This window comes from Andrena cerasifolii, chromosome 8, assembly GCF_050908995.1.
Source record: "Andrena cerasifolii isolate SP2316 chromosome 8, iyAndCera1_principal, whole genome shotgun sequence".
In the NCBI taxonomy this organism is placed as follows: domain Eukaryota; kingdom Metazoa; phylum Arthropoda; class Insecta; order Hymenoptera; family Andrenidae; genus Andrena; species Andrena cerasifolii.
This window is the reverse complement of record NC_135125.1, coordinates 7,597,035-7,618,883: the sequence shown is the minus strand read 5'-3', so window position 1 is coordinate 7,618,883 and position 21,849 is coordinate 7,597,035. Positions and strand designations below refer to the sequence as shown.

General features: G+C 44.5%; 1 protein-coding gene across 11 annotated transcripts in view; it reads right to left on the bottom strand.

Moving 5' to 3' along the window:
• The window catches only part of LOC143372042 (uncharacterized), a 114,886-nt gene that overhangs the window by 72,315 nt on the left and 20,722 nt on the right, over positions 1–21,849 (bottom strand). For all 11 annotated transcript variants that reach the window (XM_076817846.1, XM_076817850.1, XM_076817851.1 and 8 more), the window contains exons 3-5: positions 21,336–21,840; positions 17,821–20,721; positions 99–576 (exon numbers count right to left, since the gene is read on the bottom strand). In XM_076817846.1, the coding sequence (XP_076673961.1) occupies positions 99–576; positions 17,821–20,721; positions 21,336–21,840 (3,884 nt within the window). The remainder of the gene's footprint in view (positions 1–98; positions 577–17,820; positions 20,722–21,335; positions 21,841–21,849) is intronic.

Here is a 21,849-nt window from a genome sequence, read left to right as displayed (position 1 = left end):
GAAAGGGAGAAAGAGGCTGATAGAGCTGGGAGGGAATACACCATCCCCGAGGGACGCGTAGGCGTCCAGGTGGAGAGCAATCGGAATCGTGCACTCACCTTGACGAAATGCAGGTTCTCCTTGTCGAGGAGGAACTCCATGGATTTGTGTGGCCGTTGATTGATGGTGGACGCGGTGTCGTCGTCGCGGGGGCTCCTGTGGGAAGCGGCGACGGGCGACTGGGGTACGTGGAGGGCGTGCTCCGGCCTGGCCCGCGGTGTGGTGGAGGTGTGATTCAGATTGAGCAGGCTCCTGGTCTTCTTGCCGGCTGTGCTCGCAGAGGCGGTGGTCGTCGTCGACGGCACGGCCTCGTCGAGGTCGGTCTCGAGCAGGCCGACCGGGCGCTCCTGGGCGGCCTGCATCGTGCGGGCTTTCGCCATCTCGATGGCCGCCGGATTTCCAAGGTCCGTGGCCGCGCGTCGGCGCGACGAAGACGCCGACGACGCGCCCGTCGACGGTCTCGAGCTCAGCGCCCCGACGCGGGGCGGCTGTGGGGGCAGGGGCGGCTTGCTGGATACTGGCGCCCTCCCGTTAGCGCTGCAAAAACCAAGGAAATTTGAAACGCGGAAAATACTGCAGCTTCGGTCGGACAGGATTAATGGGTGCTCGGTGTTTCGATGAATTCTGGTCGAGCACCGTGATTCGCGCTTTGCTACCCGAGCTGCTCGCACGCTCATCGATTGGAAGTAATTATACGCCGGAACTCTGGAATGTCGAGTAACAAGGTAGTTCCAAAACCCGTGGGTACGTTGTTCAAGTTTAGGGATCGCGAATTCTATGCGGTTCTTGAGAGGTCAGTCCACTGTGACGGTTTGAAAAATTAAGCTATTTTTAAAGATTTTTTCTCCGTAGGTACAACGTATGATGCAATAAATCTTTTTGGTATTTATTAAGCTACTCTTTTATTATACAAAAAAATATTAAAAGAATTTTTTTAATCTGTTTTGAAACTTAAAACGCAATTGTCTCGAAACAACATTTTTTTTTCAAGTGGCGCAGGTGATTGCAAAAAACTATTAGATCAATGAGTCTGAATTTTTTACTCGTTATTCGGAAAATCAGTGGCTATGGCCGGGGCCACGGAAACCTTTTTGGATTAACCATTTCATAGTTTTTACTTCAAACCTCCGCCATTTTGTTAATTTTTTATCAGTAAAAATAATCCTGGTTCCGGCGATAATCAAACGCATAATGATTACAACACACTTTGAATTTCTTCCGGAATCACCTGCACTAGCACTGCATCGCTTTCTCAAGGCGCTCACATCAATGCGATGTATATTTGAAAAAGAAACTGTTCAAAATTTAAAATAGATTTTTTCTATACTGCCAATAAGTGTATTAATAACTAGACAAAACATTATTTACGTTGGACATTCCGTTTACTAAAAAGTAAATCCTAAAAAATGACAATTTTTCACGACTTCACAGTGGACTGACCCCTTAATAAAGCTGAATGCTGCCCGAATTCACTCGAAGAGGGTGAAATTAACCCCTGAAAATTCGGCTATTTTCCCATTTTGTGTTATACCTCGCGAACTGTAAGAGGTAGAAAAAAAGCTTCGAGACAAAAGTTACTTCTATTAATTAGATCTATCATTTGGTAAAAAAATTATTTTACAGTTCACGAGTTATAATACAAAATCAGAAAATAACCAGATTTTCAGGGATCAATTACACCCCCTTGAGTGAATTTGGGCAGCCAACAAGAATTGCGTTGTAATCGAAAGGAGATTCCTTACATATTCACAAAGTTTCAAAATTTTCTGAATTTCCGGATTCAGGACGTTCCCTTGCGAGTGAAGCCGATTTTGAAGTAATTTTCATCGATAAACCTCCCCAATCCATTGGTAATGCTGTCATTAAGATTCAATAGAAAATAGGAATATCCAGAGCGGTCCTCGAGCTCGCATAGATTTCAAAGTAAACATTCAGAAATTCTCGGTAGCGCTTATGTTTTGTAAACAAATATGGAAGTGGAGAATCGCCAAAGCCATGCATAGGGAAGAAATACCTCCGCGTGAAAACACGACGATGTCACTCAAAGTGTTAATGCAATCAGCAGATAACATTAATGTAAATTTCAATGTGCCTAGGAGTGCAAAGGGTGTAAGCAGGATTGGGGGTTTTGTATCACTACCGTTTGTCCCTTGGTAATTTTTCTCTGAAAGATCGAGGTAAAATAGATTGCAAGTGTTCTGAATTACCCTTTAATGAGTCTGTAATCGCGGTTGCTTGAAAATCATCTTTTTCCAAATTGGAGCGACTTTGGCAATTACGTGAAATTTTATTGACTGTTGCAAACATTAAGAGACACTTCTATTTGTCTTTTATTAAAAGGAAATTCTATCCAAGGATAAAACACTTATACATAGTTTACTTGCCACGTGTGCTTCTATATACTGTTTACGCTGTTTGTTTTTATTCATCGTTATTTATAACGAACTTTGTCAAACGTATATTTCAGTGCAATTGCTCATTTTGTTACGCAGCTCGACGTGGTTGCCAAAGTCTGAATAAGTGTCATGTTATTGTATGTACAAAATTAGCTACAAAAAAGTGTTCCTCGCTTTAACTACCTTTTGAATTATTATTATTACCCAAGAGGAATTTTACTCAATTCCAAATTTATTCAGCTCCTAGCAGAGCATTCTTTGTCTCAACTATCGCCAAATGTCTCTCCTGCGTATAGACAAGATCTCAAATAAAATATAAATTATCAATAGCCGAGTCAATCGATTAGAAACCAACTAATTACTATATGATATATCCTAAATTCCACTTGTATATTTAATTGCCCCAAAATACTGTTTCAAACTGAACGCACAGCACCGAACGCAAATGGACATTCTCGAAATCGTTTTTCCGAAGTGAATTCCTGTTATCCTTATCATTAATAGAGTGGAGAGTCAGTAAACCTCTCGTCCGACCGTCTTATCCCTCGACATATTAGCATAAATCGAGTCCAGCTCGTAGCAAATAACATTGAAGGCTCATTCCTCCCTATCAGTTAATCAGAAAACAGCTTACGCTTGCTAAACGGGTCCACGCGACCATGTATCACCGCAAAGCGCCATGTCAGGCAAATCCTCGATAAGCTCAAAGGCATTTCGTCTTTCAACATCCTTGGACGATTATTACAGCAATCTGCCTCCAGTGAAAGGCCGCACGGAGGTCTGAGCCTCTCTCGAGAGGAAGAGCAGAGGGTAAGGCAATCCGATTTGCGAAATTCGTCGCTCGCTTAATTCAGTTCGCCTAATCCGAAACGACTTCACTTCGGCCCTGCACAATGCTCGGTCAGGAGCACGTGATCGTCGATTCTCAGTGGCAGAGAGTTAATCGCGACACGTACAGGCCAGCTGGAGCATTTATCTCCTTCTCCTAAACGAGAAATAGCAATTGAACATTTTCGCAACCACTGTGCGCTTGGAAATTCATCTGCCACAGGCGACGCTATATCCTCAGCAATCTTATTCAACTACAGTGTACGGTTCTAATTCGACACACGAAGAAACTGTAATAAAGAGGTGAAGCTACTATTCCGAAGATCACACGTGAATCGCTCGACGAATAAAATAACTACCTCTATTCGTCAAATAATCTGAATTTAAAGTAACTTTTATTCGATCCGTTATGTAAATAATCTTTTATTTAGTTAATGCCCAACTCTGGCGGGTGATCGCGAGAGTTCGATCTGGTTTCATATTTGTCACCGATAAAACTGTACCATTCACGCATCTCTTTGCTATTTTCAATATACACTACCGCTCAAAAGTATTTCATCACTTACCGCATGTACGTTTGATAACAGGGAAAATTGAATAAAACGTAATTGGTTATTGCTTGTGTTATCATAAATATGGTTGTTATTGTTGCTCCTTATGTGATCGAACTGTTCCGATCCTAATAACTTATATTAAATTCTTCACTTCAAAATTGTTTAATGACAACTGAATGCTGTTACTCCTAAAGAAAAACGTTTGAACCACCAAGATCAACAGTTGTACCTCGAAAAGAGGAAGACTACAGCTGCCTATAATAATAATAATCACATTGCAGCTCCAAAACCACGTTTATGATCCATGAAATATCCAAGTTGGACTACAACTATATAGAAAGACGTTCTCTTTTATTAAACGTACCTATAACAAATGGTCAAATACTCACGAGCAGCAGTGTACATCCATGGAAGGTTAAAAAATCAACGAATAGTTCAGAAATTGAATAAAAATCGCCAAAGAGCACAGGCTTGCTCCAAAATTCGTGGCATACACGTGGGTGATGTAATTATTAGAGCCACCTGAATAAATCGACGATTTAACATTAAGGCAATTAATTTTTTAAACGAACGCCTAGTTGCCTAAATTCTAATTTTCGTTTTTTATGAAGCATTGATATTTGCAAATTGCGAATGCACAGTTGGGAGCAATGTAGGCAACGTAACATGCCACATGGATGCTTTTATTTCTACGCGAACACGAAGAACAGACTTTTCGTACCGTGGCTCTAATAATTAATTTGGTCACCCACTGTTTAGAGCCAACGTCGTCGCGCGACACTTTCCCGCGGATCGCGAGTCTATTCTCCCCCCTGGCTTTGAACTTCGCCAGGCTATGTGCAGAATCTTGAGCACATACGTACATGGGTGGTTCATCGCGCTGAATCCGCGGCAGCTTTCACGCGATTCGATCATCAATCACACGGAGGCTCCCGTTACGCGAGGAAGAAAACGCGGAAGCGACCATGGAATAACGTACCTCCGCTGTCCGAGCGCTTGTTTGTCTCGCAGGGGAATGTTTAAATAATCATGGACCACTGCACGTCGACCGAGCGTGCGCGTGATGGAACGATGCATTCTGCTTGAATGGCTCTGGCGATCGTTCGATCGAGGAAATGACGAGGGAAGATTGCACGTTAGCGTCCAGCATCCTTTTGGAAGGTCTCGCTGGTCTCACAGCGGAGCTGGTAATTGGATAAACCCGGGACTTAATTGTGAGTGGATGGTGCATGGAAAACACCTGAAGCTGCGAGATAAATGAATCGCAGTCGCGGCGAGGCGCGATGATAATGGCACAGTTCGAGTTCTTGGTACTCTGTTGCTTGTCTCCACGTCCCTATCTGCGTTCCGAAGTAAACTTTAGAAGGTGTTGTACAGCTTCATTTGATATGAAACCTTTATATGTATATTAACCGACTTTGATGAAATTTTCATAAAGTTGAAGAACCGACCTTCACTATTTTCTTCGCTATTCCGACCAACTGCAATTCTTTTCAAAATGACGAAACACGTCACCTAGGAAATTAATCCCCCTATCTTCCCAAAAGACTCGAGTCGTTTGGAGGAATTTTAAAAACAGTTATTCCGTTTTAAAGGGCGATCGAACATTTCTGTGGCCCACGTCCCCCGTCCAGCAAGTAACAAACACTCTCCAGATCTGAAGTCCTGTCTCGAGTACACACCCAGCATAATCCCTAACGAATCGAGTATTGAAATCGATCCCTCAAGGATAGGAGAGCAACGTCCATCAAGCACAGGCGTCGGTGGTGCTTCGCGGCGGTCAGTTTCCCGCGAAAGAATCGACGGCCGCATTTTTGCAGACGAAGATTCAGGCGTTTAAGTGCGCGCTTAAGCGTTCGAAGGGAACGCCTGCGGCTGGTCGTTCCGTCGCGCGGGATGGAGTGGGTGCTTCAAGTCAGACAGATCCGAATCGAACGATCGCCTCAATTGCTCTCAATCGCTGGTCCCAGCCATTTCTTTCCCGTTCCTTTTTCTCTATTTCTGTCTGCCGAGGGAAAATCAAATCGCGCGTCGTTACGCGCGGCGAGAGCGGTGCGTGCGGCTCCCTCCTGCTGGACGGCATTCGTCGCGGTTAATTTCGCAGCGCGAGCGAGGACTATTTGCCCGGTGATCATATGAATTAGCCGTTCGACTTTCTTTGCCCCGGCGAGATCGATCGATACGGACAGAAATATCGCGGCCGATGCCAGCGGGACGGCCGGTCATTAACGAGACACTTTTCCATCGATCAGCCGCATAAGCAGACTCTTTCATTAAGCGGGCAGAAAGAAAGACGTCCAAAGATCACCCAGAAGCTGGGAGGTATGTAGCGCATTCGCAATCTTCTGCGGGCAGATCTTGCTACATACGTTAAGCTATGCTTTCCTATACGCGTTTGGATACAGCATCGAGAAATTCAAAGTCGATTTTCTCGAAAATGAAGCGGGATATTGAAAAAAGTTACTCTTCCTTTTCGACTTATAACAAGCAAGTCAGTCGAGAAGAAGGAATACAATTTTTTGATATCGCGCTTCATTTTCGAGAAAATCGACTTTGAAGTTCCTGACGTTGCGTCCAGTCGCGTATAAGAACACGTAACTTTAGAAATGAGATTTCCACGCCCGAAACGCAAAGGGAACAGAGATGTTCCACGATGATGCGATGATTTATTGTTTATTATACTTCAGCGTATTCGGTACAAGTTATCATTGGTGATCCAGTATTTTTATTGGAAATGAAAAGCTTAAGAAGACCCTGTAAATCGACCGAACTCGCAGACAGCAACAATTGACAGAGAATGCGTTATTTCAGAAAGCAGAAGGTCTATTGCATGAGCCAGGAATCGCAGACTAGCCTGCGGCAGCTGTACGTGTAAATTAAGTACAATTTTTCTCGACTTTAAAAGCGTTTCTCTCGAAACCACGTTTTCCAAACTGGCGCCGGGGATGACTCAAGAACTACTTGACCCATCAACTTCAAATTTTGCATACTTTTAGCTTATAATATTCCTCGCAACATGAACCTAAAGGTTCAACCAAATTATTAAGTTTAACCACTTTTTTAAACAAATAAAGCGCGATTTTTTGCGAAAATCACACTTAATTATCAGAAGTGCCGCCATTTTTCAAAATATGCAATTTTTTACAAAATTGTGGGTTCATATTCTTACAATTGTCAAATAAATTGAAAAAAAATTGTATTGGTCCGTTTCGGATAACCACCATCTCGAAAAAAAAACCTATTTAAGATACTGTTCTATTTCTTCTGTATTTATCATAGCTTTACTGTGATCAATTTTTTTACTTGTTATAATGTTAAACAAAGTACCCTTAATGTTCCGAAAGGATTAGCGCATTGGTATATCTGCAAAAAAATCCTAATTCCTGTCGAAGGGACAAATGTGTTTTTAGATTGGATGTTGAAACAGAACTGGGGAGAAAGCAGATGAGATCGCGATAAAAGTGCACGTGACTGTTATTTCTCAGTGATTAAACACAGAAAGGGAATACCAGGACGAAAAATGTCTCGTTCAAACAGATCTGATGATCTCTGACTTCTATAATCACAGAGGGCTCGGATTTATCTTAATAGTATCGGTTTCCATGAGGATTAAAATGGCGGTCGCGATAAAGTGGGCCTCGATGAATGGAGATTTCAGAACCTACGATTTAACGAGCCTGCTAATAATTACCAAGAGGAAATTAGGAAATTGTAACGGTAAAAATTGTAATATTAATTTTAAATCTTAACCTACTGTTCGCTATAAATTGTTATTCAGGCTATGCCTGAGAAATCTAGTGGGCTGAGTGGACCCAAAAGATCACAGACACTCAAAGAGACGAGCCCAAATGTATCTCCAAAATTCCCAGCACTTCAAGAATTTGAATTCTGTGAAAATAGTTTGAGAAACTGTTGGCGATGAATTGAAAATCTTTGAGAAGAGTTTATGAAAGGGAAATTTATAGGAAGGGGGACGTTATCTCAGGAAACGTGCTCATGGGCCGTAGGAATGGTCAGATACGAATCTAAACGAAGCAAAGCGCACCAGCGGAAAGGAAAACATCAGATTACGATGCAAAGACGCGCATAAAACTCGCCGCGTCTTGATTGCAGTTTTATCCTTGCAGCATAGGCTGAGGTCATATTTATAAACGCGGTTGGTAACAATGATGGAGGATCGTGGAGTAACTTCTCTAAATTTAGGAGGAGCTGTCGAAATCCCCGAATCCACCCCGCTGCCTGAAGATGCTCCGTTTCCGACAGTAAAGGAACACCGTGAAGCTCGGCGAAGGTTGCGATTGCAACTGGGAAGAGTGCATCGGTTTTATCTTCCGCCACTTATAGCTTCAAAGAACCAGAAACGTATGATGCAGCACATGGACCAATGGGATTCTTTTCAACCCCTTCGCAACACAGCAAACTGAAATCGGAGCGCACGGCTTTAGACGGCTGCTCTCACGTGCGCTTTATATTATTTTTTCGATCGCCATATGGTTATTTTTAATTCCATTAATATCTGTAATATTTCAGTCAACCACATTCAAATTTACAATTGTTACGGTTGTATCGTATTTTATTAATTATTATTTGAATTCGAGGCGTAACACCTCGAATTCGATATGATGCGAAACAAATATATTTCTTATGCTTTAAGTACTTAGTTCACTTAATTTTTATTTTCGAGTTAAACTTATATTGGCAATGAATTATTTGAAGTTAACAGAAAATATTATTTCCATTGTATATTTTCAAGATACACAATTTAGAAGATCGATTATCAAAAGGATTACGCGCAGAGTCGATAGAATCTAGCAAAATTTACAAGTAAATGAATCCTAAGGCAAGAAAAGTCAAGTCTGCGAAATAAATTCCTTTCGAATAGGGTGCTTCTGAGAAAGCAACCGATTTTTAAATAGTCAAGTGCCAGGCGTACCGACTGGACCATAAACATTAATTTTCTCGGAAACAAAGCCTCGTTTAAAAGAAGTTTACATATTGCAAAATATCAATTTAATTTTGCACAGAGATTCATTCCATTCAAAGTTACGCCGCAATAATTACGGATAACATTCTGCCGATTTTTAGCTATATAGGTGGGCGCGCTTTCGAAATCGATTTTCTCGAAAACAAAGCCTCCTATGAACACCTCGCATTCCACATTTCCCACTTGTTTCTTCGTAGAAAATCACTACCCTTTCTGTTCTGCCGCCTATTACGAAACACCCTGTATTTCTGCTCCGCGCGATGCCACGAACCCGAGGCATGCGCGCACGACCGTGCCTACGGTTAAATATACCTATATGCATGTAGGTGTAGCAGCCAGATAAGCCTTATTAATCTTATTTCATTCCAGTACCAGTCCGGAAGTCGTTGGAGGTGGTCAGGCCGCGCAGAATTCCCCCCCAACTTTTTGCTTCTCTGTCGTTTGTTACATAAAAGAGGATCGACAATGTTCTGTCTCGTATTTCGTTCTTCCGTCTGTTCTTTTTAATGCTTCCAATCGACTCGTCCTCTTCCCTGTTTGCTTGCCGCTCCAATGTGCGCCGAACGCCCCGGTTCGCTCGCCCGTTTGTGGGGTCGGTCAATTAAGAACATGCAGGACCTTAAATCATTCCAGAGCTCCCGACTGAGCCTCTTTATCCAGACCGAGCCTCGTATCACAGTGACGAACTTGTACAACATGCTAGCGCGGTGCCGCGCGAATTTGATGGACCAAACGGTTCCATAACAGCGAGAAATTAGGAACTCTTTTGTCCTCGCGCTTTATCTGCTATGCGGCTTTTAGAGAGGATTACGATGGCTGAGGATGTTCTCCAGATTTCGGGATGGTTGGTTGATTTTTTAAATGTTACTGCTCATAAATCTACGTAATGTACACAGTTTTCATAGTTCCTTTATGATGGTATTTAAGGGAACCTTCCGGTCTAAAAGTCGATTCTTTTTATTTCATTCTTCGAACGTTCAACCTTTTGGGAATACGTGTTTAAAAGGATTTGTTGAAATTCGTAAAATTCCCGAAGTTATAGGCATTTGAGTTGCGGCAAATGCATGGGCAACAGCCGGCCACTCGGCGCCCGCGTAAAACTTTAAACGCGTTTTTCTCGAAACAGTGTTCTGGAAACGGTAGGACCTGTATTTCCAAAAGTTATTATCCGATTCGACTGGAACTTTTTTTAATTTGAAGAATATAATTCTGGCTAGGGGGGATACCAGAAAAAATACAAAAATTGAAAATTTATGATTTTCAAAGGCGTTGAATAATAAAAAATATAGGGAAAAAGTGATTTCAAACTTCAAGTGTCGTTATTTTCTAAATAAATGTCATTTTTGTAATTTTTCTGCCCCCCCCCCTAGCCAGAAGTATATTCTCCAAAATAAAAAAAGTTTCAGTCGAATCGGATAATAAGTTTTGGAGATACAGGTCCCACCGATTTTGATCAATTTTTTGACGCCTTGACTTTAACGACTCCCCAGTGGCGTCTGTAATGATTAATTATAAAACAAAAAATATATTTCTATAATTTAAGCCATCCTTAATGCAATGCAAAAAGTCCCATTAAATTATATACAGTAGTTTTCCTTTAATTAATTCCTAAAGATCACCTATTTTAGGGGGTTCTAGACCGGAAGGTCCCCTTAAGTTACTGTGGTGAAACTATAGAGCAGTGAAAATCTAGCTAACTATTAAGCAAGAATATCTTTATAGCTCTAATATTAAGTGTGTAAGTGATAATATGCTAAATACTTGAGTGATGCAATAAATATTTCCAGTGGTGTGATATAGAGTTTTACCGATAATAAATACGAAATAAGATCGAATTCTTGGCCTCACGCAGGGAACATTAATCGAGAACTCACGCATACGTGACAGATGCGTATAAAGTGTTATTTAAAATAGTAGCTTAACTAATTGCGAATCATTTTTCTCCCCGGTGCTGAATCGAACAATCGTAGATCAGCAAGAAAAATAAAATCTTCCAAGACTTTCGTATAATACAAAATAAATATCTCGAGTGTCTTGAAAAAAAGCGATAAAAGGTGCATTTCAAATTACAGGCGACAAACTAATCCCCATATTTTTCCACGTGCCTATACCGATCATATCAATGAAAAATTATCAGTTTCCTTAAACCGTCGCCAAGAGATTATACGGCGATGGATGCAAAGAGGCGATTAGCACGTAAGCTTAAGCTCTTAAAATCCTAAAGCAGCTGCACAATAATTAATCTCCTTCATTTTAATCGTGCACGAATTATAATGCTTCGTCAGTGCAGCAGCCGGCGACGCGTCGCGATTACTTAACAGCTTGATAAAATCCAGCGTCGGAGTCACACCTCTAAATATACGAGCGTGTGCACGTCGTTTCAGATGAAACCGAAAAGGACCACGTATTATTACTGGAGCATGGCCCATTTTCCGAAGCCTGTCAAAAAGAAGCGACCCGCCATTTTTAGGATGGGAAACGCGCTGAAGCTCCTCGCAAATACGAGTGCTTCTTAAATTACATTATTCGCGGCTTGCGATGATTCATCGGATCTAACACGCCCGCGGTCGCTGCGGGAGTAAACAGCCACGGTATATCGAACTCGATTACGTTTAACAGTTTGTTAAGCAAACCGTCAGGGTTCGAAGTTTCGCTGCCCGAGTAAGATAAAGGGGACTGACGGGGGCAATGAATTACCCAGCAAGAAAGTCTGTAATGTCAATAGAGAGTACGGGAAAGCTTCTTGCGCGGGGACTATACGAAGTCCAACGTACTGATTTTAGCACTTCGAGTAACGCAGGATTTTGAAAATTGCTCGTTTCAGGGTTTACGGAGAAGTATTTTCGGCAACTTTTTCTGGGAGATAATGAAATCAATGGAAAACTCAATATGAAGCCGGTTATTGTAGCGGAGACCGGGGCTAGTTGATACGTTTTTCAGTTTTCATTTTTTTTTTCATTCTTGCTTGAATTAATTACTTGATAACAAATATGTTAAAATATACTTTGGCCCTTCCTCTTTAATATATCGTAAATGAAAAGTCGAGAAAATACATACAAAATGCATGAAAAAATGTTATTTGAAAGATGGTAAAATGTATCAATTTACCCCACAGCGAGGCTAGTTGATACGTTATTATCAATTTTTTTATTTTTTATTTGAATTAATTATGTAATAACAAATATGCCAAAATATACTTTGGCCCTTCCTCTTTAATACACAGTAAGCGAAAGCTTGAGAAAATACGTACAAAATGAATGAAAAAATGTTACTTGGACGATTAACTTGGATGTATCAAAACTATTTACTTTTTCTCTATATAAACGAAAACAGTTAAAAAAAACGATTGTTAACGTCAATGTACACGCACGTATGGTGGATCGTAGGAAAGAATTGAACAACAATCATCATGTATCTCGCTCAAAACCCTAGAACAATACTTTCGACACTTCCCACTATATCTCGACGCGAAAAGTGTGCCTCGGCGCGAAAACACGCCAATGCCGCTCAACTTGTTAATATAACTTTGTAAGTAGGCGGAGAGATAAAAAGTATTCCGCCCATGCTTCGTCTTTTGTATAGACACTTAACCGTTTACGAGATATTCAACGACGTGCACGCTGTTTCACTCACTGCTCCGTTAAATTCTTACGATCTCGAGCTGCGAGAAGCATTCCGCTATCTACCAATGCGAGTTCAATATTTATCACAAAACAGTGAATCACATTTTTGTTTTGCTCCGTTCGAAATTGTACAATAAACAGTATTTCGTAACGATGCCACTTGTATTTAAAATTAAACTGAAATAAAGAACTGGCGAAATATTCCTACATTTCTGTCGCCGAAACTTTACCACCAAATCTTTCCCGTCAAATATCTCGTAAACTAACGTAAACTTAGATCAGTGCATATGAAATTGCCGTTTCGCATTAAGGAAGTTTGAATGACAATATATATATATATTTTTAACTATTTTATTTATTTTATTTCGGTGCCATTTCTGGAATAAGCCAGCTTAGCATTTGTTATTGTATCCCCACCATCAATGGAACTTTTATCGGCAATTTCATAAGCGCCAACCGAACAGAATTCTTACTTCGGTCCACGCAGAAAATTCAGTGCCGAAAGGGATCGTGGATGAGCGGCGAGCGCTGGAGAACAGGCCCAGCTGATTCGACGAAACGTGCCGCGATAAAACAAATGTTAGTAAAAAGCCAAACGCGGGTGGGGGGGGGGGGCGATCAGATACGTCCGTCGTTCCCAGAACACGCGTTTCGATGGTTGGATAGCCGCGAGGCGACGATGCAGCTCGCAATTAAAACGGATGCCAGATGTAGTAGCGGAGCGATCTTTGGACAGGCTTTAACTGTCGTTTCCTAAAATCCCCTTTCCTCGAGGCGATGATAAACAGCGCTCGCGCTGCCGCGAGTGGGTGAAAGGCAGAGGGAGGCAGACCGTCGACGAGCCGCGGTCGCGGCAGGGATTAAGATTAATTGGCAGAAAAGTTGAATAGAGGCTGATTGTTGATTGCAACTCGTAGGGAGGCACCATCTGATCGGCGCTGGCGAGCAAACGGGCCAGTTTCCCGGGCCGGTCGAAAGGGGAGCGAGCGCATGGTTTCGGGCGGAGGAAGGTTAAACGACGGTGTTCGGCGTTCCGGAATGCAATTAGGTCGAATCAAGTCCGAGCGATACGGAGCAACAACGAGGGCGAGAGTGAAATTCGATTAAGGGAACTGGTGGCCCCCTTGAGAGCGCGAGGGGAGAGGAGAAGCTGAGCTTGGAGGGACGATTGGCGAACGAGAGTGAAATCCTATCGATCGGATAAGCGTAGAAGCCTGATCGGAGAGAGAGGAATTAGGCGAGGCAGGCGGTAAACAGAGGGGAGGAACGTTCGCGGAACGCGTATGCGTTGTGGTTGAGAGTTGGCCGGCGTGGGATGCGATAACAGCGGAATCAAACAACAGTGAGTAAAGCTGAACGAGGATGATCGAGGATGATCGAGGAGTGGGTGGAAGCGCGGGACCGGCAGCTGTTCCACGACTCTGCTGGCCGCCATTGCGAAAGCCTCGGTATCACTGACCTCGTTGCTTCCAACTGCTCAAGGGAAACATGCACACTGGCTCGCGAACGTGTTCGAACACTTGCTGGTGTAACTTCAAATACGGGCTTCAAAGTATCGTTATGTTTAGAATGAAACACGCGCTGGGCCCACACCGGCGAAATTCGAGGAAGGCCCCTTAGGAGGTATAGAGGAGGCTAAAATAGTAGCTGAAACTACTCGTCTTAGCTTTCGCCTGGCGGACGCAGAGTTCACTTTATTAGTGGTATTATTTCTTTAAGGAGAGGATTTTTAATTGTAAGAAAATCAGATTCTGTTGTAAAATTCAGGTGCGTTCTAAATATCAATCTATACGTGGTACTTGTTAGTGTTATTTCCTGAAGAATGTATGGATTTTAAATCGGGAGATCAGATTCTAATATGAAAGCTTATTTTGAAATGTGTATGAATTAAATTATGGGGTAAAATGGACCAGCTCCGAAACACCTTCGCCATTTGGAATTATCGCGTTATTTTTAATTAAGCAAGTGTTTGTTCGCTTCTTGAACAACGTAATAATATAGCCTGAAAGTTTTGAAGAGATTGCGTATATAGTTTTGTTACAAAAAATTGCCAAAGGAACCTTGATTTCTGCCGAGCACCCAGGTTCTCTTAAGGATGAAAGGAGTTTTGTAAATGTGAGTCCAGAAATTCTTTATTTTCGTCGGTATAAATATTTTTCGTTTCCTTACTTTAGTAAAGAGTTTACTGGAAATGTTTTTTTGGCGTTTCAAGATTCGTCGAATATGTTGAAAAATTTCTAGAACCTGCATACATCTTTCGGAAATCGTTGCTCCAATTGAGGATAAGACTGCGGTATTCCGAGCGTGGCACCGTGAGTATCGTAACAGGAGACTTAAGACGCCCCCACAACTAAATATTCAAGGAATTTCAATCAAGGAAGGAAGTAGGCCATGTAATTGATCCAGCTTTGCTAATCTACTTTGCACTTGACAGCTCAGAAGTCTTCGGCACAAGACTTTCCTTTCTTCGATAGATTACACAATTTCAACATTATTTCTCCCTCGCGTCCCGATGTTCCTCATTTCTTTGGACTCGCGATTACTGTGCCCCAACTATATTTTACCGTCGTTAATCCCACTTGCACGGGGTTCGGACAAGTGGCTGCGATAATGGTGGCATTCCGTTTAGAAGGTGGTTTAAGAAAACGATGCGAGCAATAGGTTGATAAGATCAAGTGTAATATTATCATAGATAGATAAGTGTTGTCGGGATATGGTAATTTTAAGTTCCGAGAAACCAGGGACACCGGAACGCGAAAGAAAAGCACTTCTGGAATGGTATGATCGAGGGAAAATTCTTGCAATTTAAAATGCAGGAGAATTAAATAGGTGTACAGTTTATTACGCGATTAAAAAATAAGAATTCGATGCAAGTGTCGATGTAAGAATTAATTTAGACTACTTAGTCAAAGTATATGAGATTCGACAAATTTTGAAAAACATGCAGTTCAAATTGTATTAAACAATTTTAAGAGAAAATAATTGTATCCTATATGACACGAAAGAAGCCTTATTACACTAGTTGAGTTAATCAGAGAAAATTATTGAATTTCACTTAGCAAGAAAGAAAAATAATTGTTGTTTTAGAGCACAGTAATCAAAATATCATACTTTTGAATTAGATGCACCCATTTTCCTGTTAGTCTCTGCTGCAGGAACAAACTTTCTTATTCTAAAATAAAATTGGAGCCATTACGTGACTTTCATTTCCAAAATGGTAACGATCAAGAGTTCTAGACTGAACTTTGCATACAGCACCCTTTACTTTCTAAACATCATTACAAATCCCTGAAATTAACCTGCTCAAGCAACTAGTGGTCGAAGAAGAAAAATATTGAGTAATTGGGAAGAGCATGGAAAGGAAATAATTAAATAATAGATCATTATTCTAAATACGTAATTCCTGCTGAAATACTATCGAATATCATAATAATAATCTTACTATTCAAATACTCGTGTAGCCTTCCTAGAACCCACATTCAGAAAAAATACTCCACAACAGATATTCACACTATCAAATTACCCTCGAATCGTACCATTAAAATTCCGCTACTCGATCTGTGATAGACACAACGATATCCCAAGAAAATTAATTTAATTCATGTATCTCAGCCCCATTAACGTTCTCGACTGCAAGCATTTGAATACTTTCTCGAACCACAATATCTCGCGAACCGAATCAAAGGCGTCGTTATTTACGAAATTTAGGGCCCCCGATTGGTGTACTTTAAAGGATAAGCAGCGGCCACGTTCGATTTCCGGCAGCAGCCGGCCGAGCGCGCGACTTATAAACAGAAAGACCTGATACGTGCTCGCGGCGTATTTCATAATCCCGTAATAATTATGTAAGGCATTACGTTACCCGTTTTCGAATAACATTGTACGCCTTTACGTTCGATAAATCTATTAATACGCGATCTTAAACCTACTTTATTACATAAACATTTTTCGACCATTAAGCCCCACATATACGCCGGCACGGTGGACGTTAAACGGGCAAGCAGCATGCACAGTAATTTCAGCCTTTACAAACACGATTCCGTGTCCCAGCTGGAGACGCGAACGTTTACAATCGAAGCCCTAGAAGCAACGTAAACCGTGATTCACGGTAGCTCTGTATACCTGCGCGAAACCGTGTAAACAATTACTGAGGTCAAAGTCAGCCGCTATCTGACTCTGAGGGTCTTTACACACGAGACACTTTCGCGTCACGCGATTTGCAGTTTGGATGACTTGACGCATTTTCTATTTCTTTATACAGCCACTTCTGACACTGTGAAGTGACTCCCGAAGTCTGTTAAGACCCCTTGGGGATAAAGGTTCTAGTAGATTCCAATTAGGCGTAATTAAGCGTAAAGAAAAATAGTTGTATATTGCGAAAAATATTCGCATCTTTCTACACGAGGCACTTCACCTGTAATGATCGAATAAGCATGACTATTTTACCTAACTGATGCCGCGTCAATGAAGTGGAAAGTATTTTCGCAAGGCCACACGAAAGCAACGTAATTAATTGGATAATGCGTGCTTATGTCACGATATTTCGAAATAGCGATTACTGCAGTGGATTAGTGTCCGAGCATAGTGGTTCGTTAATGTTAGCCTTTGTACTTATTTTCATAATTGTTAACGTGACATAACAGTTTACAATTTATTAAGGCAGTTAGTAATCGAAGAAAGCAGAATATGTTACGGGTACTGTTCAAATGCGTGGGGTCAATAGAGATCTCAGAAATCACCCTAGAGAAGCAATGCAATCAATTTTCGTTCTACGCAGTTCAAATACATGAAAATTTGCGAATCTTCTTCAGAAGTATTTTTTAATTATTTACGTAAGTGTTGCGGAACCTATCCTATCCTTTTGTATGCAAATATTAGACTCAAATTACACCATGCTCATGCACAGGATACTTTCACCAACTCACACTGAAAAAGCAAACTCCGCAACAGATGTACACGCTATTAGATTCCCTTCAAATCAGCCGTTATAATTCTCAAACTCGTATCTTGTTGCAAAACAACAAAAAAAAACGATGCCCTAAATAATAAACTTAACGTCAACTGCGAGCTTCGGAATACTTTCTAAAACTAATCGAGTGTACACGCGAGGCACAAAAGTGTCTCGTGTGAGGGTACCCTAACGCGACGCACGCGGTAAATCGTTGGCTTGTTGGTAAACCCGACCAAGTCCATGTTTCATAATTTTCGGTAAACGCAAATTGAAACTTCGATCTATTGCGGCGAATCAGGCACAACAGCAAACAAAGAACATTTTTGATGAGAAGTGGACTCCACGTTGCACGAACAAGCCAACGAAGCGCGAAAGAAGACACCGAACCCAATAAGCATCGCGACGATACCCAAACACAGAGGCCACCGAAAGCAAAGTGACTCACCTAACATTGGAGGAACTCCGTTGGACGTCACCGACGCTCCTTTTGCTGCCGTCCGTTTTGTTCTCCGCTGGGACCACATCCTCCTCCCTTCGTTTCTCTTCATCAGGCGGGTGCAGCGGTATGATGATATAATCCGGCTCCTTTCTACTCTTCTCGTCGACCAATTTCGCGCGATTCACTTGGCTTAGCGGGTCACTCTTTTTCTGCACCTCGGAGCGCGGCACTTTCGATCTACCACTGAACCGTAGCCTGGAGAATCTCTGCAGAAAGCCGCCCAGGCCGCCCTTCTTCCGTTCCTCTTTGACCGTGGCCACGGGGGACGCGTCCGCCACCATGTTCCTCTGGAACCGGGTGGTCGTTGTGTCCTTCTTCGTCACAGGCGGGATTAGGGACCGTTTCGTCGTTGTATTCGTCGTCGACGTCACCGACATCGTCGCGTCGTCCACCCTGACCGCCGCAGTTGTTGACGCCGCAGTTGTTGACGCCGCGTTCTCCTCGTGACGTTTGTCGCGATCACCGCGATGATTCGTATCAACTGCCACGGCCACCGCTGGATTCCCACTCCGCTTGCTGGGCTCCAGTCGGTCGCTGTTGCTGCCACCGCGTGGTGGGGGAGAACGAGCACTGTGGACAGTCTGTCCCCTCGCTGCTTCCGCTGCTACCACCACCTCCTTCTGCCCTTTCACCGTCTCTTTCTTTTCCACCGCGGTCGCCTCCTTTTCCGTGCAAGCCTCCTTCTCCGCGGCCTGCTTTTCCACTACGACCCTCCACAGCCTCTCTACTCCGTTCTTGTTGCACGGCGGCGAGGAGCTCTCGTAGCCGGTGTTCCCGTCGCCCCCGTGTTCCGGCGACCCCGCGGGCCGATGGTCCGGCAGCGGGTCCTCCTGTTGCTGGAAACGCTCGATTTTCTCCGGATAAAAGTCACCGATGAACGACCTTTTCGCCAGCTCGTCCGCCGGCTTCTCGACGTTCGCGGGAGGCTCGCAGGCCTCTGTAAATGGGTCCGATATTGTGATTCTATGCGGTTTTTCGTGTACTGGGGATACTTGCCGAGGCGCGTGGGCGTTTGTTTGCTCGCGCGACACGCCCCCCTCCAGGCTGGATGCTCCTATGGGTTTGGTTTCCAAGCAGGGATAATCTATCTCGTCGTCTACTACAGGATGGCCACTACGATCTCTTCCATAGACTGAAAATGGATCCGAGTTTTTTTTTATCTGGCCGATGAGGGACTCCTCTTCTTGCTGCTTCTTCAGCGCCTGGCCCAGCTGCTTTATCGGCACCCTGCTGAATGGGCCCATTGAGAACTGCGTGGATATGTCCTCCGTGGACTTGGAGTATCGCCTGGTCTCCGGATAGGGTTCCTTCGCGTGGCTGCTGAGGTTCGACGTCGAGCTGCTGCTCATCTGTTGCACCATGTCGCTGATCCTGAGCCGCGAGGACCGGCCGGATACAGGCTCCTCGAGCTCATCGCACGCGTCCATCCTCTGGAAAGCACCTCTGGGGAACTGCAGGGCGTTTATGTAATCGCACTGCTGAGCCAGCTCATAGCTGGCGTTGTTGAACACACGTTTCTTGCTGCTGGAACCACTTTTCGGCGACTTGGGCCCCTTCTCGATGTCATGGCCCGCTGCTTTGCGGAATCTGTTCGACCGAAAGCTCCTCTCGTCCACTTCGAACTGCTGAGCTAGCTCGTAGCTGGCGTTGTTCTTCACCTTCCGCTGCTTACCGGAAAGCGTCCGCTGAACCCCGTCCACGGCCGCGAGCGTGCCGTTGTTGCCGTTCGAGGCAGTGGCCTGCTCCACCTCGCGCTTCAGCTGCTTGATCGCCTCGTCCACCACGCCGTCGAGATGGTTCTCCATGGCGATGGCCATGTCGAGGACGCAGTTGCCGCGATCTTGCGTCTTCACCGTCGACGTCACCTGCTTCTTCTCCCGCGGATTCGAGCAGTAACCGTCAACGCACTCTTCTTCCTCCAGCGGCTCCTCCTCGATCTTCTCCCGGCGCTCCGTCTTGCCATCCGCCATGGAGGCCTGCGGTGCCTGCGTCCTCACAGACGTCAAAGCGTTCTTCAGCTGTCCAATCTCGTCCTCTCCGCCGTTCTGCCGTCTCTCCTCGACGCTCTCCAGCCGTTGCTTCTCGTGTACGCCCGTCGCCTCCGCCATTTCGTGATTCTGCTGGCTCAATTCGGAGCACCGCGTATCATCGTATGCCGCGGGGACGCCGCAAAGGTTTAGATCGACGGGCACGCTGGCTACCCTGGTGTAATTCTCGAAGAATATCGACGTGGATACGAAAGACGTTGCCCTTGAGGTGGTGTACGCCGCTAACGACCGTGGACCGTGTGCTGACTCGTCAACGATACTGGCCAGACTGGGCGCGCTTTGAGATTTATCCGTGAATCTAAAATTAAAGCACTCCTCCTTGCTCCACCCTTGACGCTGGTGCTGCCGCGGCTCGTGGTGCTCGTAGTCGTGGTGGTGGTGATGGTGGTGGTGGTGGTGGTGGTGATGCTGCTGCTGCTGGTCCTCCTGCTGCTGCTGATGATGATGGTGGTGATGACGACGATGATGATGATCGTCGACCATGTTGCTGCGACCGTGCGCCACGCTGCCAGCTATATTTAACCTGCTCTGCAGCAGACGAAACGAACTCGACACGGCCGCCTGGCCGGACTTCAGGTCCAACAGCGCGTCCCTCTTCGACTCGACGCCGATCTCTCGCAGGTCGATCGTGTTCCTGTAATCGACGGACGCCGCGTAGTTGCAACTGGGATCACCGAACACCATCAATCGATCATCCATTTCGGAGCACGCCCGACTATCCTTCAACAGTCGCTCCTCCTCGTCGAGATCCTCTTCCTCCTCCTCTTCCTCATACTCCTCGTCGTCGTGCCAAAAGTCCCTGCACCGTGGTAAAGAAAAAAAAAAGTTCTCGAAACACGTGCAGACAGAGGAGCGAGCAAAATGTCATCAAGTAAAATAAAAATTAAAATAAAAGGTAGAGCCGACGAGGCAGGACGGCAGATAGGGGAAGTAAAGATAATCGGACAATCGCGACACCTCATCGCTGGTAATTTCAGATCTCGTTGAAATTAAAAGTAAAAGTCAAGGAGGTCTATTCAGGGTCGCGATTGTGGCAAGTTGGCCAAAACGACGAGGGTCACGTAGCGAGCTTTAATTCTGAGAGTCGTTGCCAAGGAAGTCTCAAGACCTCCGCGCGCGGCCATCGCGAACTGCCCATTTATCTTGCGCCGAGCTTTCGGATAACGCAAAAATACCCCGCGATTACGGTAACCGTAGTCTGCGGACCATTTATCCATTCATCTCTTAGAATCACACCACGACAACGAGGGCCTGTACCAGGTAATAACCCTGCCTGTTCGCCAACCATCACAAACGGCAGCTGTTTCACGTTGCGATCAATCCACGCCAAACAGTTGCCATTCAACAGGCAGGGAAATATCGCGCGGGGAACGGCACCCGTTCGCGGCAGCGGCAAGCCAAATAAACTGTTACCTTGGACGATGCCCGTTCCTTCGGGGTCTCGACAGGTCCGAGTTGCGTTTCAGGTACAAAGGTGCGAATCCGTTAGTCAGGCCGCCGGGTCCGAAGTCGTCCACCTTCTGGCAGGTGTCCAGGCTCTCGAAGCTGCGGTAGGGCCTGATCTTGTGGAAGTGATCGGCTGCATTCCCAAAGCCGTTCGGCAGAACTTTGTGGTAGTCCTGCTCGAGGCTGTCCGGCGACGTGTTCTCGAGGTGGGAGGCGTTCGATCGATTTGAATACTCCAACGAGTCGAAGCTGTAGCTGGAGGGTGACAGAGTGGCGCAGGTCCTCTCTAAGGACTCGAACTGCAGCAAGGAGCTGGATCTCGAGGAGGCCGATGACCTCGAGGACCTGGGCGAGGGTGGGAAGTCCTCGAACGCCACCTGATGGTCTCGATCGCTGGTGCCATTGTTCCTTCGACGTCTCTTCTTGGGCACCACCGAGTTGCACTCGCTCCCGCTGCCATCCAGCCGTTCGTCTTTTGGGG